Source organism: Theropithecus gelada, chromosome 12, assembly GCF_003255815.1.
Source record: "Theropithecus gelada isolate Dixy chromosome 12, Tgel_1.0, whole genome shotgun sequence".
Classification (NCBI taxonomy): Eukaryota; Metazoa; Chordata; class Mammalia; order Primates; family Cercopithecidae; genus Theropithecus; species Theropithecus gelada.
Window position 1 is genome coordinate 86,675,520 of NC_037680.1, and position 22,830 is coordinate 86,698,349.

The following is a 22,830-nucleotide window of genomic DNA, read 5'->3' on the forward strand; positions in this document are numbered from 1 at the left end:
TCAGAGAAACACTGTTGCGTCTGAGGCCTTCACTTTGGACTATTATTTTCTGAGCCTCAACAGAGGGAAAAACAAAAAAGATAAGAAGGAGGAAGTGCAGAGGCAGAAAAAGAGGGTAATAATAACTACCATTTTGTACTGAGCACCAGGCATCCTGCTGCGCGCATTATCTGGCTTCACTCATTTAATACAACCCTAAAGCTGGGCACTGTCTTTACAGATGAGGAAACCGAAGTAAGAAGTGACTTGCCAGGTCACCCAGCTAGTATCTAGCAGAGCCAGGGTTCCTCCAGCTCAAAAGAAGAGCTCTAAGAGAAATACGAGGGAAGAAGGTTTTTAATCGTTGTTTTAAAGGGCCAGCATAGGCGCTGGAGAGGAAAGGAACGCATATGCAAAGGGTGGAGAAACAAAAGGTGATGTGAAGTCAAGAACCGAGGAGAAGGAACTGTAGGGGAAGCAAAGCGAAAAAAGGTTGAGAAACGCCTTGAGTGCTGCGAGGACTTTAAGATTCAAACAGCATAAGAAGGAAGGTCAGAACTAAGAACACGACTCCCGCGTGCCTCGCCCCGCCCCAGGCGGACAGCAGAGACCGCCTCACGCCAGGAGGAGGCGGAACTTCCTCATCACAGAGTCGCTGCTTCCCGTACAGTCCGGAAGCCTGTACGGAGAAGGGGCGGGGCCAAAACTGCCCGCCCAATCGGAGTGACGCTCTAGTCTTGCCGGGGGACTCGTGGGGTAACTTGCTCTGGGGAGCCAGCGGTATGGCGTCGGGCTGCAAGATTGGCCCGTCCATCCTCAACAGCGACCTGGCCAATTTAGGGGCCGAGTGCCTCCGGATGCTAGACTCTGGGGCCGATTATCTGCACCTGGATGTAATGGACGGGTAACTCCTCCGGGCTCCGGTCGGGCTTGCCGCGCGGGGGGCGGGATCAGCGCACCTTTATTGAGTGCCTGTTGGATGTACCGCGTCCCTGTGCCACCGAGCACCTCACTCTGAACGCGATGCTAGGAGGGGAGTTGGGTAGGACCCCTGGAGGCTCTGGCAGGAGCAGAACTGTCGCGGCGTCCTGGGTTGCGGCCGGATCCCAAACCTCAATTCCTCCCCTCCCCCCCCACGTAACGTGTGGTCTTCCATCACTTAGGACCCGGAAGCGACCTAAATCTTTAGGACGTTTCTTCACTTTCAGCTACAGAAACTGAGGCCCAAGGGGAGAAGCATGACTTGCCCAAGCTCATATAGCTAGTTAGTGGCAAAGCTGGGGAGACAGACTTCTGTAACGATTAAAGTTGGCACCTGCAGCGAGGTTCCCGAGTTCTGCCACTTGCTGGGTTACCTTGGACAAGCCACTAACCTCATTGAGCTTCAGTTTCATAATTTGAAAAATGGAACTACTAATAGAACCTACCGCTTAGGCATCTTTGGAAGATGAAATGAGCGAGTACATATAAGGTTTACAGTGCCTGGCGTATATTAAGTTCTCTGTAATTGTTAGTTACATCATTATTAAAAGTCTGATTTCCTATTTTCTCTTCAGGCACCCTGCTCTTCAGGGAGGTCAGTTTTTTGTAAGTAATTTTTAAGCACTGTAGATACAGCACATAATATTGTTTGGAATCAGGATATTAGTTTCTGAAGTTGGTGATAGAATGAGGAAACAACCCCACAGAAAATAGTAAGACTCCCTCAAGATTACGGAAGATTGTGACAGACTTGCAGCTTGGCCCTTCCTGGGTTTGCCAAGTAGTTCTCTGAGCCCCACTGTTAACTGACTATGAAAATCATAAATGCCATTATCTTGAGTGGGGATGGAAAAATAAATTTATTTTAAATAGGTAAAAACCCTGTGTTTCCTCATTCAATTTGCAAATTGGTGTTATTTTCAAAAGGTGATGATTTCCTTTTCTTTTTAATGTTAATCTGACTTTGAAGAATTTTATCTTCCATTGCTCTATGTGGTTAAATGTATTGTTTCTCTTTTGCATTTTACTCAGTTACCTTAGGAGTCCACCCAACTGATAATGACAAAACTTTGACCATAGAGTACTAAGAATAGGCCAAATGTGTAAAAAGTTTAGTAAATGTTCTCTCTCACAAAGGTTGGCCTTTAGTTGGCCATTATATGTAATTGTACTTATTTACTTCATTTTTAACACCTTTGCTTGAAAGCCTTAAACTGTCACAGGTAATACCCTGAGTGTGTACCTCAAAGATAAGTAGCTACATTTTTGTGCTAGAGTAAACACCTAGAGGGTCACAGGATGGAATAAGCTACATGTATATTTGTGAATCTGTTTGACACAGAAAGCAATTTGGTTTTAATTAAACTATGTTTGAGTAAGTTAATGGTTGGGGAAAGTAATTGTTTCAGTTCACCAGTCAGGATTATTAATGATAACCATAATAGCAATGTTTATGAGCACTTGACTATTTCCGTTCTGGTGTTTTTTTGTGTGTGAATTAACTCACCCAGCCGTTTGAAATTGATGTTATTACCACCAGCATTTGACAGCGAGGAGTTGGGCACAGAGAGGTTAAGTCATCTGACAGTGGTCTCATAAATAGTGGAGCCAGGGTTGGAAGCAATGCAGCAACGTGTGTTGTCTCAAATTAAATGCTTTCTGTGGGTCCTAGGTTTACAGGGAATGGTCTTTGGCCTCAAAAAAGCAACTAATAATTTGTATACTTATTTTTGTTAACTGTATACTTATTGTTATTAACTTATTTCATGTCTTTCCTGCTCCCCTGTAAGCTTCCTGAAAGCCAAGTTTTTTTTCTTTTTGCTCACCTATGTATTCTTTGCTGGAAAAGCACCATAAGGAGCTTAGTAATCATTGGCTGAATGAATGAATGGCTTAATCATAATAGGAGGAGTCTCTCAGGAGTCACTTTTGTCCCCTCGCAGCTCTATGGCAGACTGAGCTCAATAAGATAAATTGGATCCATAAAATGGATCAGAGTTTTGGGAACAAAAAAATTTTAAAAAAGTATTTGTTTTTTATTTATTCCTCTTCCCCTTTGCCAGGAGGTACTTTGGTTTGGAGAAACTGAATTCTGCATACACAATTTTAAAATTATTTCTCTTTTAATCTTCTCTACTTTCTGAGTTAAAAGCTGTTTTTATTCCCCTTTTGCAAAGGAGAAAACCAGTGTAGGGAGGTTCAGCTTCTTCCCTGATGTCTCACCAGATTCAGCAGAGGCCGGCAGAGCTGGTGCCAGGGCCCCTACGTGATGTGCTGTGGTGTCTACTAGGCTAGGGCTATGAAAGTGCAGCCACAATGTGCCTTCCCTCTCAGGACTGCCTTCATGGTTTTTTTTCCTGGCCCCTTTTTAAAATCTCATCCAACATTACACTTTGGATGTGCTTGTTGTTTTCTAGTCTCCTCCCCACCGAGACCTCCAATTTCTCCCCTGGTTACAACTGAATTTCTTCATTTAGAAAGTCGGAAACCGGTTTGCGGAGTACTGTGGAAGATGGAGCACTAGCATGACTGGATATGTGAAACAAAGGACAAGCGGATTCTCTGGGGAAAAAAAAACTAGAAAACATAAATACATCATGACAGGACAGTGACTAGAATGTGTTCATCCTAACCATGGGAACAGAGCAAAGAATTTCTAAATTAGCAAACTAATTTCTAAATTAGCTACCAGGATTTAAAACTGGGACGATTTCACATTTCTGACTTTTGCTGCATTTCTCACTTTTGGGGGAAAAAAACCAAAACAAAACAAAACAAAAAACAAAAAAACAAAGACTTCCAGCACTGGGTCCTCAGTCTTACAAGGTGACACGCGCTGGAGCTGACAGGGGCAGCGTCACCTTTAGTCATCCGGGATGTACTTCATTTGGTGCCTTTCCCTATCTGCTCTGTTTTGCTCTTTGATGTTATCTACTAACCCCCAGCAGCATTTGAGTTTGTGATTCCTGATTCACAGGAAGATTGTTTTCTAGTTACAGTCCTGTACCTTTTATAGGAAGATTGTTTTCTAGTTACAGTCCTGTACCTTTTATAGCGACTCTAATCCTCCTCTTACCATCTTTGCCTTGTTGGGAGATAGGGTAAATGGCTTGATCTGTCTGCAGTAGATTGTGTTAGAATTATGTAAGTAAAGCTTAGGAGTGATGATGGAATGTGAGAGAGAAAATTGTGTCGTTGTATTACAAAAATTATAGTGTAATTCCAGTGAGTCCCTGGGAGAAAGGGATACCTTTTTATTGTATTTTATTTCTTTCACAGTTAACCGACTCCAGAAAATAAAGGAAAAAGAGGCAGAATAAGATAATGATGAAGCATAATTTTTAATGAAGTTTCTCTCCATTAAAGTGAAATAGTTAAGTGTTTTCCAAGCTGGTCTGTTAACTCCCTCTGGCATTTATTAAAAAGTCAGATTCCTGGTCCTCTTTGGAGTCAGTAGGCTGAGGTGGAGACTGTAAATACATTAGAACTGCTCTCATCGTTACTGTTTGGTAAATTTGAGACACCCTGACTTCATGCTTAGGATTGTAGCCCTTTTTTGTTATGCCTCAGCATAGCCTTTGGGTTTTTTTGAGACTACTGGTGCGTTTTTGTTCTTCCAGTATACTTTGTGAACCTAGCATTTAATTGATTTTCAGAAGCACAAATTAAGTCACATAACTGTAGGGATAGTATTTTTATACGTTTTGTTTAGGTTTTCCCAAAAAAGTAGAAGTGTATTTTTTTTTTGGTTCTCGTGTTTACTCAGGAGGTGGATATTATACTTTTATTTTTATGATAAATGAAACCTACTGTTAAGACAACAAAACTATTTCCCAGACTACACAGCATAATAAAAGAACAGTATGTGAAATTCAAATCTTTAATTCCAGAGTTGTAAAGCATTCAGTAGGCCTTACTGCCTGCTTCTGTGACCCTTATTTCAAGTTTTAAGTAAACACATACATCTTATCCACAGCCCTGACAATCATTGCTTAGGCAAATGGTAGAATCACTTTTTTAATGATAGAAATTAAACCTCCAAAGACCAAGGTGTTATTGAGTGAAAGTGTCTGTACCCATCCGCCTTACCTGTCCCTCTCCGATGTGTCCTGAATCCTTACCTCTCTCTCTTGAATCTCTTCTCCGCTAGACTTGTTCCCCATTTGTTTCGTTAGTTGTTGTTATAGGGACAGATGAGCATAGTAGTTAAGAGCCTGGACTTGGTAGCCGTAGTGCCTATGTGTAACTCCCGCCCCCAGCGCTTACTGGTTGTGTGACCTTGGGCCTCTGTTCCTCATCTGTAGGATACAGTTAATAAAAGTACCTACCTCATAGGGTTGTTGTGAGGTTTTAATGATTTAATATATAGAAAGTCTTTAGAACTGTGTGTGGCCCACGTATAAGTTTGGTTTTTATTAACAGTCATTCTACCTGTCATCTTAACTGTAAGGCCTTAAACATAGTTTGTATTTTAACTCCCCTCCCACACACCTAATCATTTAACGGATCCGATCAGTTTTGCCTGTTTTGTCATTCTTAGTGTTCCTTGCCACTTACCAAGTGGCAGTTGCAATTACCTACCCTGTTGTAATTTATTTCCCATTCTATCTTATTTATTAATATTTCTTGCTTTAAGATCTTACTTCATATTTCCAGCAGGACAAAAGTCCAGACAATGAGCTTGGCCTTTGACGCCTCTAATGTGATACTACCCACCTCCCATCTTTTTTTCACACTAGCCAAAGTTGGTCAATACCACTCTCCACGTCTTTGACTATAACTTGCTTGTTTCTGCTTTTGCTTCATTTTCAGCCTTTGTTTCTTTTCCCATTCTTTATAAATCCTATTTTGTAAATCTCATGAACTTCTTTCTTAATGTTCTCTAATACTTGCTCTTATTTTATGTATATTTTGTCTATAATCACATGCTACCTGCCTGTTATTGTATAGCTTTTCTTGTACTCCTCATATAGGATAATACCTGCTGCTTTAACAAAGCCCAGATTTCAGTAGCTTAGTTCTAGTTTCTCCCCATGTAAGAGTTCAGTGTGAGTGTTCTTCCATTCTGTGTCTCTTCCATTGTGTAAGGGCTTTGTTGGCAGAAGGGTAAAGTGGCAATAGGAAAAGAATTCTCCTTAACCTTCCGGCCTCTGCAGTGACACACGTTACTTGCACTCACAGTCCGGTGGTGAGAGTTACTCACATAAGCCACTTGGATGTAAAGGGAACAGGGAACTGGGAACTGGGATGTAAAGTCGCATGGGTCACTTGAATGTAAAGGGAACTGGGCATGAGAAGGTTTGACTGAGTTGACATCCCACTGACAACTATACGATAGCAGTAGGGTTGTGAATTCTGGTGAGTCCTTAGCTGTCAATCTCTGTCATCTCTTGCCAGTGAGATGGTAAGCTCCTAGGAAAAACAGGAACTGGAGCATATTTCTTTACAAAACAGTATTCTGAAGCACCTAGTATGGTACTTGCCTATAGATTTTATTATTATGATTATTGTTTTTATTTTTATTTTTTGAGACGGAGTCTTGCTCTGTTGCCCAGGCTGGAGCACAGTGGCGCAATCTCGGCTCACTGCAACCTCCACCTCCTGGGTACAAGCGATTCTCCTGCCTCAGCCTCCCGAGTGTCTGGGATTACAGATGCACGCCACCATGCCCAGCGAATTTTTGTATTTTTAGTAGAGGTGGAGTTTCACCATGTTGGCCAGGCTGGTCTTGAACACCTGCCCTTGTGATCCGCCCACCTCGTTCTCCCAAAGTGCTGGGATTACAGGTGTGAGCCACTGTGCCTGGCCCTGGTTTTGTTAAATATTTAAGTAAACTAGTGATAGAACAAAAAGATTAACTGGAGTAAGGTAAAGGATAAATACCGTGGGTCTGGTAGACTTGATTTGTTTTTGTTTTTGAGATAAGTCTCGCTTTGTTGCCCAGGCTGGAATACAGTGGCGCAATCTTGGCTCACTGCACTCTCCGTCTCCTAGGTTCAAACGTCTCCTAGGTTCAAATGATTCTCCTGCCTCAGCCTGCTGAGTAGCTGGGATTACAGGTGCATGCCACCACTCCCAGCTAATTTTTGTATTTTTAGTAGAGACAGGGTTTCACTATGTTGGCCAGGCTGGTTTGAACTCCTGACCTCAAGTGATCTGCCTGCCTCAGCCTCCTGAAGTATTGGGGTTACAGGAATGAGCTACTGCACCCAGCTGGTAGACTTAATTTGAATCCACTTCACAAATTATTAACTGAAATACTTAAGGATATTATTTATCTTGTGCTCTTCAAAGGGGATAATAATAGCATCTACTCTATAAGGCTGTCGTGAAGATGAAGTGAAGTAAATTACAGTGCTTGGCATGTAGTAAACCCTCAGTGAAAGGTGGTCATTATTAATAAACACATCACGTTTCTTTATTAGTCATCTTTAAGAAACTGTCATTTAATGCCCTGTGATAGAAGTGATTAGAAGAAGTCACAGGCCTCCTGAGACAGACTAGGATTCAGATCAATGTTAAGAGTCCAGAACTTACTAACTGGTGTGTGACTTGGGCAAGTCATAAAGCCTGAGGGTTTCTGATTTTGTCATCTCTCCATTTCTACCTGTCATGGGTTGTGAATTACAGAGTCAAATCATTATGAAAATATATGTGACATGATTTGTTGAAATGTCAAGAAGACATTACCTGGTAAAACCAAGATGACCCAGTATTTTTAGTATTATTTAATACTGATGATTAAGTATTAAATTGAAAAACATTGCACACAATCCCCTCAACCCGTGTCAGAATTCATATTGAGAGAGATACAGAAACTGAATTGAAAACATTTTCAGAGTAGATTTTGTTTGTCTTGTAGGCATTTTGTTCCCAACATCACCTTTGGTCACCCTGTGGTAGAAAGCCTTCGAAAGCAGCTAGGCCAGGACCCTTTCTTTGGTAAGTGGGTGTTATGCCATCTGAAGCTGGATGTGTTGCTCAAGTAAAGGAAAACTGGATGGTTGATTTTTTTTTAACTTCCAAGTTCATCTGGCACCCTTTCCCCAACTTCCCTATGCTGGGTCTTCATTGGCCTGACTCCAGTAACAAGCCAAACTTCTTCCTGCCTCTGGGCCTTGGCTCATCTGTGTGGAAAGGTAGTAGCTTGGCTGGCTGCCACATCTTTGGGCCTCAGGTCATTTGTCAGTTCCTCAGAGAGGCCTTTTTGAGCACCCTCTCCCAAATTAACCTTTATCCAATTATCTTATCACCTGTTGATTTTCCTCTGAGAACTTCCTTTGATCTGCGATGACTTTTATTAGACTGTAAACTCTGAGGGCAGGGATTGAATCCACTTTATTTACTGTGGTTTTCCTAAAGCTAAGCATAGACATGATCAGGACTCAGTGTGATTGTTAAATGAGTTTATGAATCAGTTGATTTATGGTCCAGAAGCCATTTGTTTTGTGCACATTGGAGCTTTCTACAAGTGGTGCCTAAATATTCACTCCAATGTCACAGTACAATGTAAATTAAGATTTTTAAGATTACTTAGTGGCCTACAAGTGATTTATATTAAGTTAGCAATGTCTCACCTGTCAGATCTCTTAAACATGAGAAATTGTACACGTTTTTTTAAGTAGTGTTATTTATTTTTTTCTTTTTTTAAAAAAAGAGGCTGAGTTTTGCCATGTTGCCCAGGCTAGTCTCAAACTCCTGGGCTCAAGCAATCCACCTGCCTTGGCCTCCCAAAGTGCTAGGATTACAGGCTTGAGCCACCACGCCTAGCCTAAATAGTTTTTTAAATGTAACTTAGAATTTAATAGAACTTAGATTCTTTTTAATCAGCATATTGTTGACCAGTTTTATGAAGGACTCTGTGCTGTTCACTATGGTAGTCATAAGCCACATGTAGCTACTAAAATTAAATAAACTTAAGTTCATGACCAGAATGGCCAACATGGTGAAACCCCGTCTCTACTAAAAATACAAAAATTAGCCAGGCATGGTGGTGCACGCCTATAATGCCAGCTACTCAGGAGGCTGAGGCATGAGAAGCTCTTGAACCTGGGAGGTGGAGATTGTAGTGAGCTGAGATCATTCCACTGCACTCCAGCCTGAGTGACAGTGTGAGACTCCATGTCAAAAAAAATTTTTTTTTTTTTAAATTAAATTACATAAACTTAAAAATTCAGTTTCTCATTTACATTAATCGTGTTGCAAGTCTTCAGTCACATATTGTGCAGTGCAGCTATGGGACATTTCCAATATCACAGAAAATTCAGTTGGATACAGTCTTCAGCCTCTGCATAGGATCCATCTACTTTGAGTACACCAAAGAAAATGTACATTATTACCTCATTTATGTGGCATGAGGAAACAATGTTCCACCAATATGTTCACCATTTTGAAATTTCTAGATAATGGGATATAGTCCTCTGATTATCTAAACTTTTTTTTAAGCCATAGTTAGCTTATATAGCAGATACCATGACTTTTCCTATGAATTAAGGTTGTTCTCATGACCGGGAGAGGTGGATGAAATACAGAGCATTGTTTGCTCCCACTGTACAATCAATGGCCAGAATCCTCGCTTCTGGCTTTGTTGTGTGGATTTTTTTAATGCTTTCTTTTTTTTTTTCCTTTTTGCTCCCTTTTATTTGGGCTCCCATTGTCACACCATATATTGTCTATATCATTTCCTGTCAGTGCCTTTCCTTTTAACAATCCTGTGTTGCTGCCACCACACACAGTCTGCTTTTTCTTGTTGTTTTTAATTTGTTGATAAACTTGCTAATTAATATTTCTAGAATTTTATCTGAAAGATAAATCCATTTACTTTAATGTTTGGGTTTTGTGACCCTTGTTTTTCGGTTTTTGGCTTTTTGTTGTTGTTGTTGCTTTAAGAGACAGACTCTGTCTATTACCCAGGCAGGAGTACAGTGATACAATCATAGCTCACTGCATCCTTGAACTCCTGGGCTCAAGCAGTCCTCCCGCCGCAGCTATAGCTAGGACTACAGGTGTGTGCCACCACACCCGGCTATTTTTATTTTTATTTTTATTTTTTTACTTTTTGTAGAGATGGGATCTCCCTGTATTGCCCAGGCTGATCTTGAACACTTGGGCTCAAGCCATCCTCCTGCCTTGGCCTCCCAAAGTGTTGTGATTGTAGGTGTAAGTCACTGAGCCCAGCTACCTTTGTTTTTTAATATTAAGAAACATTTGTTTAATTCTTGGATTTTGGTTGTTGGATAATTGATACATGAATGTATTCTAGGACCAAGATTACATGTTGTGTTGTATATGTAACGCTAACATTCTTAACTCTTCAGTTTTCATGTTGAGTAGAAATAAACGTCTAAGAAATAAAGTGATAGGGAAAAGTCTGTTCCTGTTATTGTGTAAATCAGTGATCCTCAAGTACTTTGTATAAGGACTCACACAATTCCTTAAGACCCTTCCAGGTCATCCATGAGAGTATATCAAAACTATTTTCATAATACTAGGAAATTATTTGCCATTATTTCTACTGATGGTTCAAAAACATTGATGAGTTAGTTTGCTTGTGCCTTAACCAACTCAAGGCAGGGACTATATCAGGAGTTGTTATATTCTTCATCATCATGCATTTGCAATAAATATCCTTGATGAAGCAGTACAAATTAATAAATCTTGGTCCTTGAATACATGCCTTTTTAATACTTTGTGTGACAAAGTAGGAAGTGCATATAAAGCACTTGTGCTGCACTGCTGCATATTGGAATTGGAACATAATGGTTTTCTCAAGGAAAACTACTTGTACCATAGAGGTATGATCTGAACTAGCTGCTTTCCTCCAGAACACTATGTTTATTTGAAAGAACAACTGACAGATAAACTATGGTTTTTCAGACCTGGCTATTTTAATGACTTTTTAAAAATGTTAACTAAATGCGGCTGTCTCTTCAAGGAAAGATACCTTGTCAGTTTTTGTTCCCAAAATTAGAATTTTGAAGAACTTGTGTATCTTACCACTGTGGATTTGATAGCGTCCCAACAGTTAACAAGCTTTTCTGATGAGATCTGTAGTTATTTTAACAAATGTAATTTTGGGGTACTATGGAATGAAATCTGTCACTGTTTGTCAGATGTGTGTAACTCAGTAAATCAGTACTTAAAATACCCATTCAAAATACAAGACAAACAATGGGTTTTAATGTAACAAACAATGAAAAGCTTATTGATAGGGTTTACAGAGTGCACATTGCAGCTAATCTTTATAAAATTACCACTCAGCACATTTAAGGTAGGCTAGGCTAAGCTATGACGTTTAGTATGTTAGGTATATTAAATGCAGTTAGACATAACAGTATTTTCAATTCAGGATGAGTTAATTGGGATGTAACCCCATTGTAAGTCATAGAACATCTGTATTACAACAGATTGGATATGAAACAGATGTGAGAATATAGGTGTCTTCTATTAAGCCAGACACCAAAGACTTGCAAAAATGTAAAACAAACAATACCACTCTTAATTAATATGTAATAGAGGTATCTTTTTTGAGACAGTCTTGCTCTGTCGCCCAGGCTAGAGTGTAGTCGTGGCCTTCATACGTCCTTGAAGCCTCAGTCTTCCTGGGCTTAAGCAGTCCTCCCACCTCACCCCTTCCCTCCAGTAGCTGGGACTGCAGGATCACACTACCATGCCTAGCTAATTCTGTTGTTGTTGAGAAGGAGTCTTACTACGTTGCCCAGGATGGTCTCAAACTGGGCTCAAGCCATCCTCCCTCCTCAGCCTCCTAAGATTATAGGTGTGAGCCACCGTACCCGCCAAAAATTACATGCTTTAAAATGTCTTAGTTTGAATTTCTTATACATTAAATATCTATAAATATAACCCATATCAACAGAAGTTTCTTGGGGTCTTTATTAATTTTTAAGAGTGTGAACTCCTGGGCTCAAGCAATCCACTTGCCTTGGCCTCCCAAAGTGCTAGGATTACAGGCTTGAGCCACCACACCTAGCCATATATAGTGAGTGTTTTTTTTAATGTAACTTAGAATTTAATAGAACTTAGATTATTTTTAATCAGCATATTGTTAACCAATTTTATGAATAATAGATTATGATTGTAATAGATGATAATAGAATGATAATAGAATGTTTGAGAATTGCTGATCTAATGTTAACTGTACACGGATTTGCTGAACTACTGACTCCCTAAACACCATAGAAATTCTCCGTTGAGGGTTGCTAGTGGTTACTGGATGCTAGAGATTGAGTAAGGATGACATAGCTAGCAGTCTGGTAACTTACGGAATGAATAGAGTAGGTATTTTCAACCAGCTTGAATTTTCCTTGTTTATAATTCAAAGAATAAGAAACACCAGATTTAATACTCTTTTTTAAGAATAAAGTTTTACCTATTAAAATATGTTCTAATTTAGGCCGGGTGTGGTGGCCCATGCCTATGATCGCTGCACTTTGGGAAGCCAACATGAGAGGATCACTTGTGGCCAGGAGTTAAGCGAAACCTCATCTCTATTTAAAAAAAAAAAAAAAAATTCTCATACCGTTACTTTTGGTGGATTAGAAATACAAATGTTAATCTTGACTTTATTAGTCAAGCTTTGTACTCTCTTTTTCAGACATTTTTAAAAGGCTTTGTTGTATTTCATAATTGTTCTGGAATGTTAGAATTTTTTTTCTTAAGTATAGCTTGGCTGTATCAGAAATGTGCTTCCTCTAGCAAAATAAAAAACTCAAAACCTCTCCTCACTACATTTATCAAACACAGGATGCTTCACAGTGTTATTTCTTGGTTTAGCTTGTTTTAAGCTGCCCTCTCTTTCTCATGAAATGCTGTTATGATTTAAGTCAAGATCTTTAAGCAGGCCATGCCCATTTTCACCTTATATGTTTATATGGATCAAGCTTTAGCATTAGGATGGATATCAGGTTTCTTGTAGTCAACATGTCCTTCCCCCTAAATTTGTTCTTGCAGTCTTTTGCCTCTCAATTAATGGCAGTTCCATTCTTCTAGTTAATAAGTCCAAAATCCTTGATGCCATCTTTGTTTTCCTCTCATCTGTCTATCCGTGGAGGATCTTCTCGTCCTCCACATCTCATCCATCCACAGCTCTCTTTGCTCTTATTTCAGAACATATCCATCCTGAATTGCTGCCATCATTTTTCACCTGGGTTATTGCTATCGTAGCTTCCTCGGTCGATAGTATCTTGTCACTTCACTGTGGTGATTTCTCCCAATGGCCTGCAGAATGCCGTAGGGTTTCTCCTCACCACGTGCTTCCCTGACCTCTGACTGGTGTATCTCCTTCCCCATGCACACCAGCCATATTAACTGCCTACCTAGTGTGCATTTTACTTCCTTATTTTGTTTATTGTTTGACTGTCCCATTAAGAATGTAATCCCTGTGACAGGAGAGTTTCGTGTTTTTGCTCTAACCCTAGGACCTAGAATAATTAATAGTGCAGTAATTGCTCAATAAATTGAAAAAAGAAATGAAAAGAATCACTTAATTTTCCTAGAGGAAACTAGTCTGCATGGATAATATGACATATTCTTTAAGTTTTGTAGAGTGGCATTTCCTGGACCTGGACCTAGATTTCCTGATTTTTAGATGTTAACTTTTTATATACAGCACTGTATGCTTTTTGTGGGAAAAGAGTTTTTGTAAATGAATTTAAATAAATCCTTGTCTTCAGAATAAGAGGAAACTACCTATACTGAATTATAACTATTGAAATAATGATTTGTGTGATGCCCAAAGAGTTCATATCCGAAGTGGCAAAAACTGCATACAGGTTGGCTTCCAATAGCATGAACCAGGTATTTTTCAGTAATATTTTGAAGTGTCTTTTCTTTCTAGACATGCACATGATGGTGTCCAAGCCAGAACAGTGGGTAAAGCCAATGGCTGTAGCAGGAGCCAATCAGTACACCTTTCATCTCGAGGCTACTGAGAACCCAGGGGCTTTGATTAAAGATATTCGGGAGAATGGAATGAAGGTAAGAAACCAGTGATGAGAGTGTTTTGTAACATTCACTCTCAGTTGGGAAAGATTTGCTGGAAACAGGAAATTTTCTCTTTTTTTGAGACAGAGTCTTGCTCTGTCACCCAGGCTGAAGTGCAGTGGCACAGTCAGGGCCCATTGCCTACTTTAGCAGCTGTTCTTCATCTATGATGCCAGGATTTAACTTCTTTGTCAAATAGCATTTATATTTCCACTAATATTTTCTGAAAGCTACTGCTTGTTGGAAATACTTACATTTAATAGTCTTGTTAACTTTTGAAAAATAAGAACAGGTATTTCTACTGGGCCTGCTGTGCCACAATAATGTAATACAGAGGGAATTGTAAATGTCAATGTGATATAGCATATTTGTGTCTGTTACAGGTTGGCCTTGCCATCAAACCAGGAACCTCAGTTGAGTATTTGGCACCATGGGCTAATCAAATAGATATGGCCTTGGTTATGACAGTGGAACCGGGGTTTGGAGGGCAGAAATTCATGGAAGATATGATGCCAAAGGTAAAAGAAGTATTTGATTTTGGGGTGAGACTTTTACCGTGTGTTTATTCAGTAAGCATTTATTGAAAGGCTTATATATTTAGGCATAACCTGTTCTGAAGGTGAGGAGATGGGGATGCTTACAGATCATTCTGATACAGTATATAATAAATGCTGTAATAGATTTCTGATTTGGAAATCAGAGAAGTATTACATCTTTATCTTGAAATTTTCTCTTTCTTTGAGACAAAGTCTTGCTCTGTCACCTGGGCTGGAATGCAGTGATGCAGTTAGGGTTCATTGCAGCCTCGACCTCGTGGACTCAAGAGATCCTCCTGCCTCAGCGCCCTGAGTAGCTGGGACTACAGGTGCACACCACCATGCCCAGCTAATTCTTACATATTTTAATAGAGGGGAGGTCTCACTGTGTACCCAGGCTGGTCTTGAACTCCTGGGCTTAAGCTGTCCTCCCTGCTTGGTCTGCCAAAGTGCTGGGATTAGAGGCGTCAGTCACCACGCCTAGGAGTCTTGAAATTTTCTTTTGAAACTGTTATCTCTGTAACCTTTAAATCTCTTGGAAGTTGTCATTGACTATTGAGGATTTGTCTGTCTTCTTTCCATGACACACAGTCTCTATAAAGACATTACAGATTGCTGTTTGCCAAATAGAACAAAGCTTGCTATTAAAAACCAAGTGTTCTCCGGTAATATATTGTATTGGTATAGTTATTGTGTGAGACAATTGGAGTTTTAAGTGCTAATTTTGGCTGTTGGATTTTTTTGTTTATTTGGTTGTCTATCCCCCCACCCCCACCAACATATCCACTTTAGGAGTTACTTATTTCCTCATGTATATATCTAGGTTCACTGGTTGAGGACCCAGTTCCCATCTTTGGATATAGAGGTCGATGGTGGAGTAGGTCCTGACACTGTCCATAAGTGTGCAGAGGTGAGATTGCTCTTCAACTCTGACTCGACCAATTTCCTGTCAAGTATGTCTCCAGGACATTGTCTCATGGGCCAGCGATTCCCTCTATGGTTCCTAAGTTGACTTTCTTTCTTGGAAAAGTATTTTTTGTTCACATGTACAACTAGGAAAATAAACAGCCATAAGTGGATTTTTTTTTTCTTTTTCTGAGACAGTCTGTCTTTGTGGCCCAGGTTGGAGTGCAGTCGTGTGATCTCTGCTCACTGCAATCTCTGCCTCCAGGGTTCAAGCGATTCTCCTGCCTCAGCCTCCTGAGTAGGTGGCATTACAGGTACCTGCCACCGTGCCTGGCTAATTTTTTTTATTTTTAGTAGAGACAGCATTTCACCATGTTGGCCAGGCTGGTCTCGAACTCCTGACCTCAAGTGATCTGCCTGCCTTGGCCTCCCAAAGTGTTGGGATTACAGATGTGAGCCACTGCATCCGGCCCATAAGTGGATATTCTAAAATCACATAAATTGTTAAATAGTAAATCCTGGTTGTCTCAGGAAGGCTGAAGAAAGTTCTTTTTTAAAAAATAATATGTTGAATTTCAGCCCTTTGGAAGATCATTAAGTTCCAGGGCCTTGGAAGTGAGAAATTTTTCCAAAATATGGAATTAAAAGATACCTCGTCTCCAAGGGGGATAAAAGTAGAGAAATCTAATTGACCTAATTATTACGTTATTCTTTAGAACCTATATATTACTTAGTTGTTCCTTGTAAGAACTTGCTAGAACCATTTTTGATTAAAATTTAGCCCTGATACCCCTTTGGCTGTCTGTGTATACCTCTTTGGCTATCTGTATACAAATAAAAACTTTTTTTTTACTTTTTTTTCAGATAGCTAGTCTAGCATAGTCAGGCTCCCGAGGATGCCAGCCCTCCTGGTAGCACCACAAGTGATTAAAATAAAACTCACATGACCTGCTTTTCTTTCACAGTGTGGTGTATCTGCGTCCAGGTTCTGCATAACTCTCACACTTTTCTGCTTGATATATACCCATCAAAAGCTTGACAGTAGTAAATACTTACGCAGGAGGGGCTGGGCAGATAATGACTGAGCTCATATCCTTTTGACTGCTTGTGGAATTGCTTTGTACAAACTGTGCTTTGCCAGTATACTACTCTGCTTTTATGCCAGAGGCTGCAAATTTTTTTTGTGAAAAATCAGACCTTGGTGATGATCTTAAACAGCAGGATATGAAGAACTCCCACAAGCTTAGCATTCCAATAATGGAACACTAGGCATAAATGGGTTAACTGAAGAGATATTTGCAGTGTTAACCCTATAAAACTTACCTTTATAATTTCTGTGAGGAATATTGTTAGAAATGCTGTCATACATAAAGTGACACTGTCTGGAAAAATTTTCCTCAGCCTGTGGTTCTCCCACTTCTCCCTCTTTGTTCTGGCAGTGAATCACAAAGCAGATTGGGTTTCCATCCTCGAATCAAATCCTAGGAAGCTCAGAGTTAAATTTGGACCCAATTTTTTAGCTTTTCTTTTTTAATTTCTTTGCTTCCATATTTAAACATGTTAAAAACTTTTTTAAAGCCACTTCAAAACCATTCTGGAATGCAATGAAGTATAAAGAGAGACATTCATTCCATTTTTTGACACAAAAATGAGAAATCACTTTAATTTTGCCGTAATTTATGGATAATTTCACATGGTAGCAATAATTGTCCTTTCACACTCACAAATTAAGAATAAAAGTTTTTTTTTTTTTAAGTAACTAATAAAAGCATTGGTGCGTATTGGGAAAAACCTTAGTGGGCTTGAGGAGTAAAGGCTTTTAAACCTTATCTAAAGAGTAGCAAAGATACCATGTAGATTATTAAGAGTTGGTTTACCAGAAAGGTCATGATTTCTTAGACACATTTAAAAATAATCTCACATCCTCATTTGTGAACATTTTAAATTTTTCTTATTGAACTAGATTGCTTAAGTCTGCTTAATCTCAAAGTGGCTCTCATATGATTGAAATGTTGACAGATGCAAGGGTAGACATTCTAGTCCAGGAATTCTGTTTTAGGTTTTTCTCCATTTTCCTTTGAGGCGTAACCTAACTGTTTACTTCTTCCAGGCAGGAGCTAACATGATTGTGTCTGGCAGTGCTATTATGAGGAGTGAAGACCCCAGATCTGTGATCAACCTATTAAGAAATGTTTGCTCAGAAGCTGCTCAGAAACGTTCTCTTGATCGATGAAACCATAAGGAGCCCAATGTTTCTGTTCATGAAATCTCCCTTTTACTGGAAAACAGGAATATTGACTACCAAATCATAATGCAATTGAAGCTGCACTGCTTTTTTGAGCAGTTATTCATTCCAGTGATTAAAACTGATTGTGCAGAATATTCTAAGAGGTTAGAAATTGGTGTGTATAACTATGTTTTTAGTGATGCAGCTTAATGATTAGTGAGTAAGATACTGTTTTTATTGAGAGACTTGATTTTTATAAAGAGTAAAAATACGGCTGTATTAAGGTTACAAACAAAAAGTGTCTTAATGCCTAAGGAGGGCATATTGACTACACTACAAAAACAAATTTTGTCTGTACTTCTGAAAAGAATTTTGTTGTTTCTCAGCTGTTTTCCAAAAGCAAAGGAAGTCTTTATGGTTTTTTTCTATTTCATGTTATTTGTGATTTGTTTATAAGTTTGGGTGGGATGGCGTACCATATTCTTGGTTCTTCAAATCTATCACTTTTAACCTTACACTTGATGTGTGAAAACTATAAAAACAATGTATGAAACCCAGGGGTTCTAAAATACAAGCATAGATTTTATCAGGGTGTTTTGTCAAAGCAGATTATTCAGTGATTCCTCCCCACCATTCTTAAGGACGTTAAATAATGCTGTTGTGTTAGCTCTGAGTAGAAAGGAAAAAGTAAAACCTCTGTTTGGAAGTAATACTGGGTTGAATTCTGACCGCCCCTTTCTAGCTGGACCTTTAACAAATCACCCAATCTTTTTTGCATTTCTCCTAACTCATTTATACATTAAATGTAATTATAACAACTGTGGGGTTGTGTTGAGAATTAAGAGGTAACACTATATACCTAAAGTTTCCAGTACTAGTCCCAGAATTTAGAATATGCTCAATACAAAGTAGATAGCATTATATAAGTTTATATTTCGTGAGTTATAAAGTACTTTGATATATTCTCATTAAATCTGTAAATCACCTCTATAAGTAAGTGGTAATAATAAAGCAGGTATTTTTGTCCCCATTTTAAAAATGAAGAAATTAATGCTCAGTAGTAGGATGGTACCCTGAAAGGATCTAGGAGGTGGTAGAATTTCTGGTCTGTACTTTTACAAATGGAGCCCTTGGGAGGTCGGTTAGGTAGGAAGCTTTTTACTTAACATTGTCTTATTTCCAGTCTAATTTTACACTGTAGCAGAACCAGATGGCTGAGAATATTCTGGAACTATGTGTCTTGACCCCAAGGATATATTATTTTATTCCAAGAAAGATCAGGTAGGCGAAAAGATGACAGGATGCAGAGTCAATCCATAAACTAAGTATTTATAACTGTTTGAATTATAGAGAGTCTAAAAATATGTGTCAGCTATTTCATTCCTGTAAATACTCTTGCTGTGTTATAAATATGGCAAGAAATATCAGGACCAGTATCAATAGACTTCTTGAGGCTACTATAAGTTCTGAGAAATAAGGTTCAAAAAGTAAGAATGCTAACAGTTAAGCTTAGACTAGAGCTTGCTTGGGTTTCTTCCTGCATTACAAGGTAAAAATTTGTTAATGTTTGTTTTTATTTCAGCTTAGGAAAGCTTTGTGCCATGAGTAGGTCGCATTTAATAACAAGCAACACAAGGTATATAGAAATAACTTTAATTAAAAAACTTACATAGAAGATTATAATATCAGACATGACAAAGATTTGAGTTTATTTGCCTGGACAACTTGGGTTTGTCTGGCTTTTGTTTTCTTTTTCTTTAAAAATAAATGTACAGTAAAACTACAAGCAAAAGTTTGTCAGTATTGAATTTGGATTTTTTTCCCCTTAAAAGGACTAGTATAATTTCCAATCTCTAACAAAAACTTAGTGTCAAATCTCACAGATTAGGCCAAATGGCCAATATTTTCAGTTATGTGGGTAGTACAACTTGAATAACCTTTTTACATGACAAAAAGTGATTTATATAAATTGTCCTCAACTTTCACATATAAAAAAATGGTTTTATAGCTTCAAAAGGAATTTTCTTTCATATATACTCTTTAGTATCCAAATATTGAAGCTTTGTTTTTTGAAAATGTTTAATTCCCAATCTAGGATGCAAGCAAGAATATATGTTTATTTGAATAGAGTAAGCTATGGCAAAGAATGACCAAATTAGCTAGAAATAGAAATCAGGCAGAATTACTAATTTCTTGCTAATCTAGAAATACAATCTTTTTTTTTTTTCAAATTTTATACTGATAGGACTTCACTGTTTGTGGCTCATTTTAAATTGGTGTCTTCATGAGACACATTAATTGGTAAAACTCAAATTGAGTTTTCAAAGATGTGATAGTATTAAATTGCACCAATATTTAACTCAAATTTGCTTGCTTTATTTTGTTAGGAGTAAACAGAAAGTAGCCTGTGTTTAGTCCCAAAGATATCAATGATTTTGGATAAAGAAGTTTTGTGTTATCTGGTATATAAATTTCTGTAAATAACTTCTACTGTTGGTTAAACATGTTAAACAAAAAAACAACAAAAAACTTAATCTCTATATTCAAGATGTTCAGATGTCTTTTATCAGTGGAAACCTGTGTTTTATCTATACTGCAGCTTACATTTCATAGGGTAGTTCATACATGCATTTCCAAGGGGAGTGGGTCATTGCCAGTGTTTCAAAAACTACATAGGGGGATGTGTATGTGTATGTTTATTTTATACACACATATTCGTATATTCTAATATATTAAGGCAATTTTAATGAATTACCATGTATATAAAAAAATAGCTGTCACTTGGCGCACAGGTTTGTATATATGTGTGTGTATGTATGGTGTGGGTACGTAGTCTTAAAAATTACCCAGTAAGGTGATTTGACATCAAGTTGCAGCAATTAATATCTTGGTGTTTGTAAGTTGCATGATAAACACAAATGACTACCACTTGTCTGTAGATGAAAAGCTGGTTACCCTTGTGGTTCCAGAAGGAAAAACAGACTTATCTTGCCTGTTTCATAAACAGCATAAAAGATTAATACATGCAGAACATGCTCTTATTCTGGAGGGGATGGGAGATCCAGAACAGGGCTTTATTTCCTCCCATCTTTCCTACATTTACATAGTTTTCTTAACCTGTTCCCTGTCACCTATTTTTTTTAACATTAGTAAGTCCTAGATCAAAGGTTTTGTATTCTTCTATTCCATCTGACTGCTTTTTTGGATGGTGGCCATTCTCTGGTACACTGGTACCGAAGATTTCACCATGGAAAGCTGTGCTTGACCATTCAACCCGATCGTTTTTTTCATCTTCACATAATAAGGCTGCGATGTCTTCACCCTTCAGTGGAAAAGTCCGTCGTTCCCACCACAAAGACTGAAAGGGGAAACATTTTCAGTTAAGTTTCAACTAATTTGTTTTGTTTAAATTCATCTAACAAGTAATCTGTACATATCTATATTGTAATAATTATTGTTCTGTTCTTTTAGCACGTAACTGTACAAATTTTCATTTCAACTTAAATAGCAACTCAAAAGGGAACATACTGAGAATTCTTGAGTGACTTTTGGGATTTATTTCTTTACTTTGCCTCTGCCAAGAAGAGGAAATGCTGCCACAGGCAGTGGTCTTCATTTCCAACCTAAGAGCACTTTGGGAAAGTGTTCTCAGGTTTGATATACTTCTACAATGTCTTCATTTTCATTATTAAAGGTACCTATTAACTTTTTCTTTCCTGAGCTTTCTGCAACTTGCCTGTTAATTCTATAATCTCCATTCCATTCTAGATCTAGTTCTTTTTCAGTGTCTATTTATGAAGAAAGGTGTAAGAATTTTATGGATGCAGTGTTAGAAAGCAGTACCTTTAAGGTAGGAACTGGGTCTGTGGTGAGGCATGTAAAAATCTTAAGATATGAGGAGAAAGAAATAGTAGCTAACGTTGGCCATGTAGCAGGTGCTATTCTTCATCAATCAGGTTTGTTTTGTAATGAAACTTTGATAGTACTCCATTCTCTAATAGATGAATGAGTACTTGGAGGTTCGTATTGACTTGTTACACAAGGTGACTGTAGTTAGTAGTGGACACAAAATGCTGGAATACAGATCTTCTCTACCTAACTATCTTATTGAATTTGTTATGTAATGATGTAATAAAGAAAATAAATTTTTTTCAAGTAGTTTCTACAAACAAGTAGTTAAAAGGCAAGGAATGGGAAGTTTAATCATATATATTGCACTTACCTTGGTTTCTTGGCTTTGATTTAAAGAAGGTAAGCCATATGCACACAGATCCTGGTTCTCTGAAGGAAGCTCAGGAGGACTTGCAGCAGCACATTGCTGACTGCTACTAAAGTTATTAGGGTATTCTTTCAAAAGCAAGTCATGTCCTTCAACATTTTTACTGTAAGCTCTAGCAAGAAAATCAGGAAAACACAATTATTTGTTATTTTTTGAGGTCTTGAAAATTTATGAACAACCCAAGGTATCACTGAGTCAAGTTAACTTGGTAACTTTAAACAGTTTTGCCCAAAGATTTTTAAAAATTCCTCTGGTGCTATTTATTACTTTCGTACTCAGAGGATGAAACAGTACTTTATGAAATATTTTACCGAATTATAATAGGGGGAGGGGTGTTCTTGCTGTTTATTTGGTTTGTTTTTGTCTTTTGTCTGACTAATTAAACAAAAGATACTCCTTAACTAAAACGACTACCAGACTTCACACAATCTTGCTTTTTGAGTTTTGGCTCTTTTAAAAATGATCAAATGTATAATAAATATAAAATAACAGGGATTTTCTCACATAATAATTATGTCTGATTTACTTCCCCTTCCCTCAAAGCTCATTTGTGTTTCTAAAAGTATTTTAGGCTTTTTTGCATTTTAGACTAAACAGGTTTCTTGAGAAATTTTTTATTTTTTTAAAAAAAACATATTTTAGAAGTAGTGATGTTAAAATGGATTACCTAAACTCCAGTCCCCAGTGTGAGGTCCATTACTAAAGTAGATTGAAATGAACTACTTCATATATACAGAGAATTTTCACATTGTTTGTTAGTTAAATCTATTCCTGAGGCTGACAATGTAAGAAACAGTAAAATACAGAAACTAATTTCATCATTATAGAATTAGCTCAAATATATTTTGAAAACAAGCTCATTCTGTGTAGTATTTTACTTCTGGTGCACAAATAGCTGATGCTACAACATCATGGTTTCC

General features: G+C 38.1%; 2 protein-coding genes across 13 annotated transcripts in view; one reads left to right on the plus strand and one right to left on the minus strand.

Annotated features, from left to right (window-relative positions):
- Window positions 1-662: 662 nt before the first annotated feature.
- Window positions 663-22,418, plus strand: RPE (ribulose-5-phosphate-3-epimerase). 11 transcript variants are annotated; one of them, XM_025404304.1, is made up of 7 exons: window positions 669-883; window positions 7,823-7,902; window positions 13,817-13,956; window positions 14,346-14,480; window positions 15,322-15,408; window positions 15,621-15,718; window positions 17,515-22,418. In XM_025404304.1, the coding sequence occupies exons 1-7, from the start codon at window positions 762-764 to the stop codon at window positions 17,528-17,530; spliced, it is 678 nt and encodes a 225-aa protein (XP_025260089.1). In that variant the 5' UTR covers window positions 669-761; the 3' UTR covers window positions 17,531-22,418. The 11 variants fall into 11 exon arrangements, with proteins under 11 accessions (XP_025260097.1, XP_025260095.1, XP_025260094.1 ...); XM_025404307.1 differs by lacking the exon at window positions 15,621-15,718 and adding an exon at window positions 14,052-14,098 and having other exon boundaries at window positions 703-883; window positions 14,339-14,375; XM_025404301.1 differs by lacking the exon at window positions 15,621-15,718 and adding an exon at window positions 14,052-14,098 and having other exon boundaries at window positions 703-883; window positions 14,339-14,480; window positions 17,515-22,413.
- Window positions 20,168-22,830, minus strand: part of KANSL1L (KAT8 regulatory NSL complex subunit 1 like) — a 138,681-nt gene continuing 136,018 nt past the window's right edge. For both annotated transcript variants that reach the window (XM_025404300.1, XM_025404299.1), the window contains 2 exons: window positions 21,854-22,022; window positions 20,168-20,989 (listed from right to left, as the gene is read on the minus strand). In XM_025404300.1, the coding sequence (XP_025260085.1) occupies window positions 20,759-20,989; window positions 21,854-22,022 (400 nt within the window). In that variant the 3' untranslated portion in view covers window positions 20,168-20,758. The remainder of the gene's footprint in view (window positions 20,990-21,853; window positions 22,023-22,830) is intronic.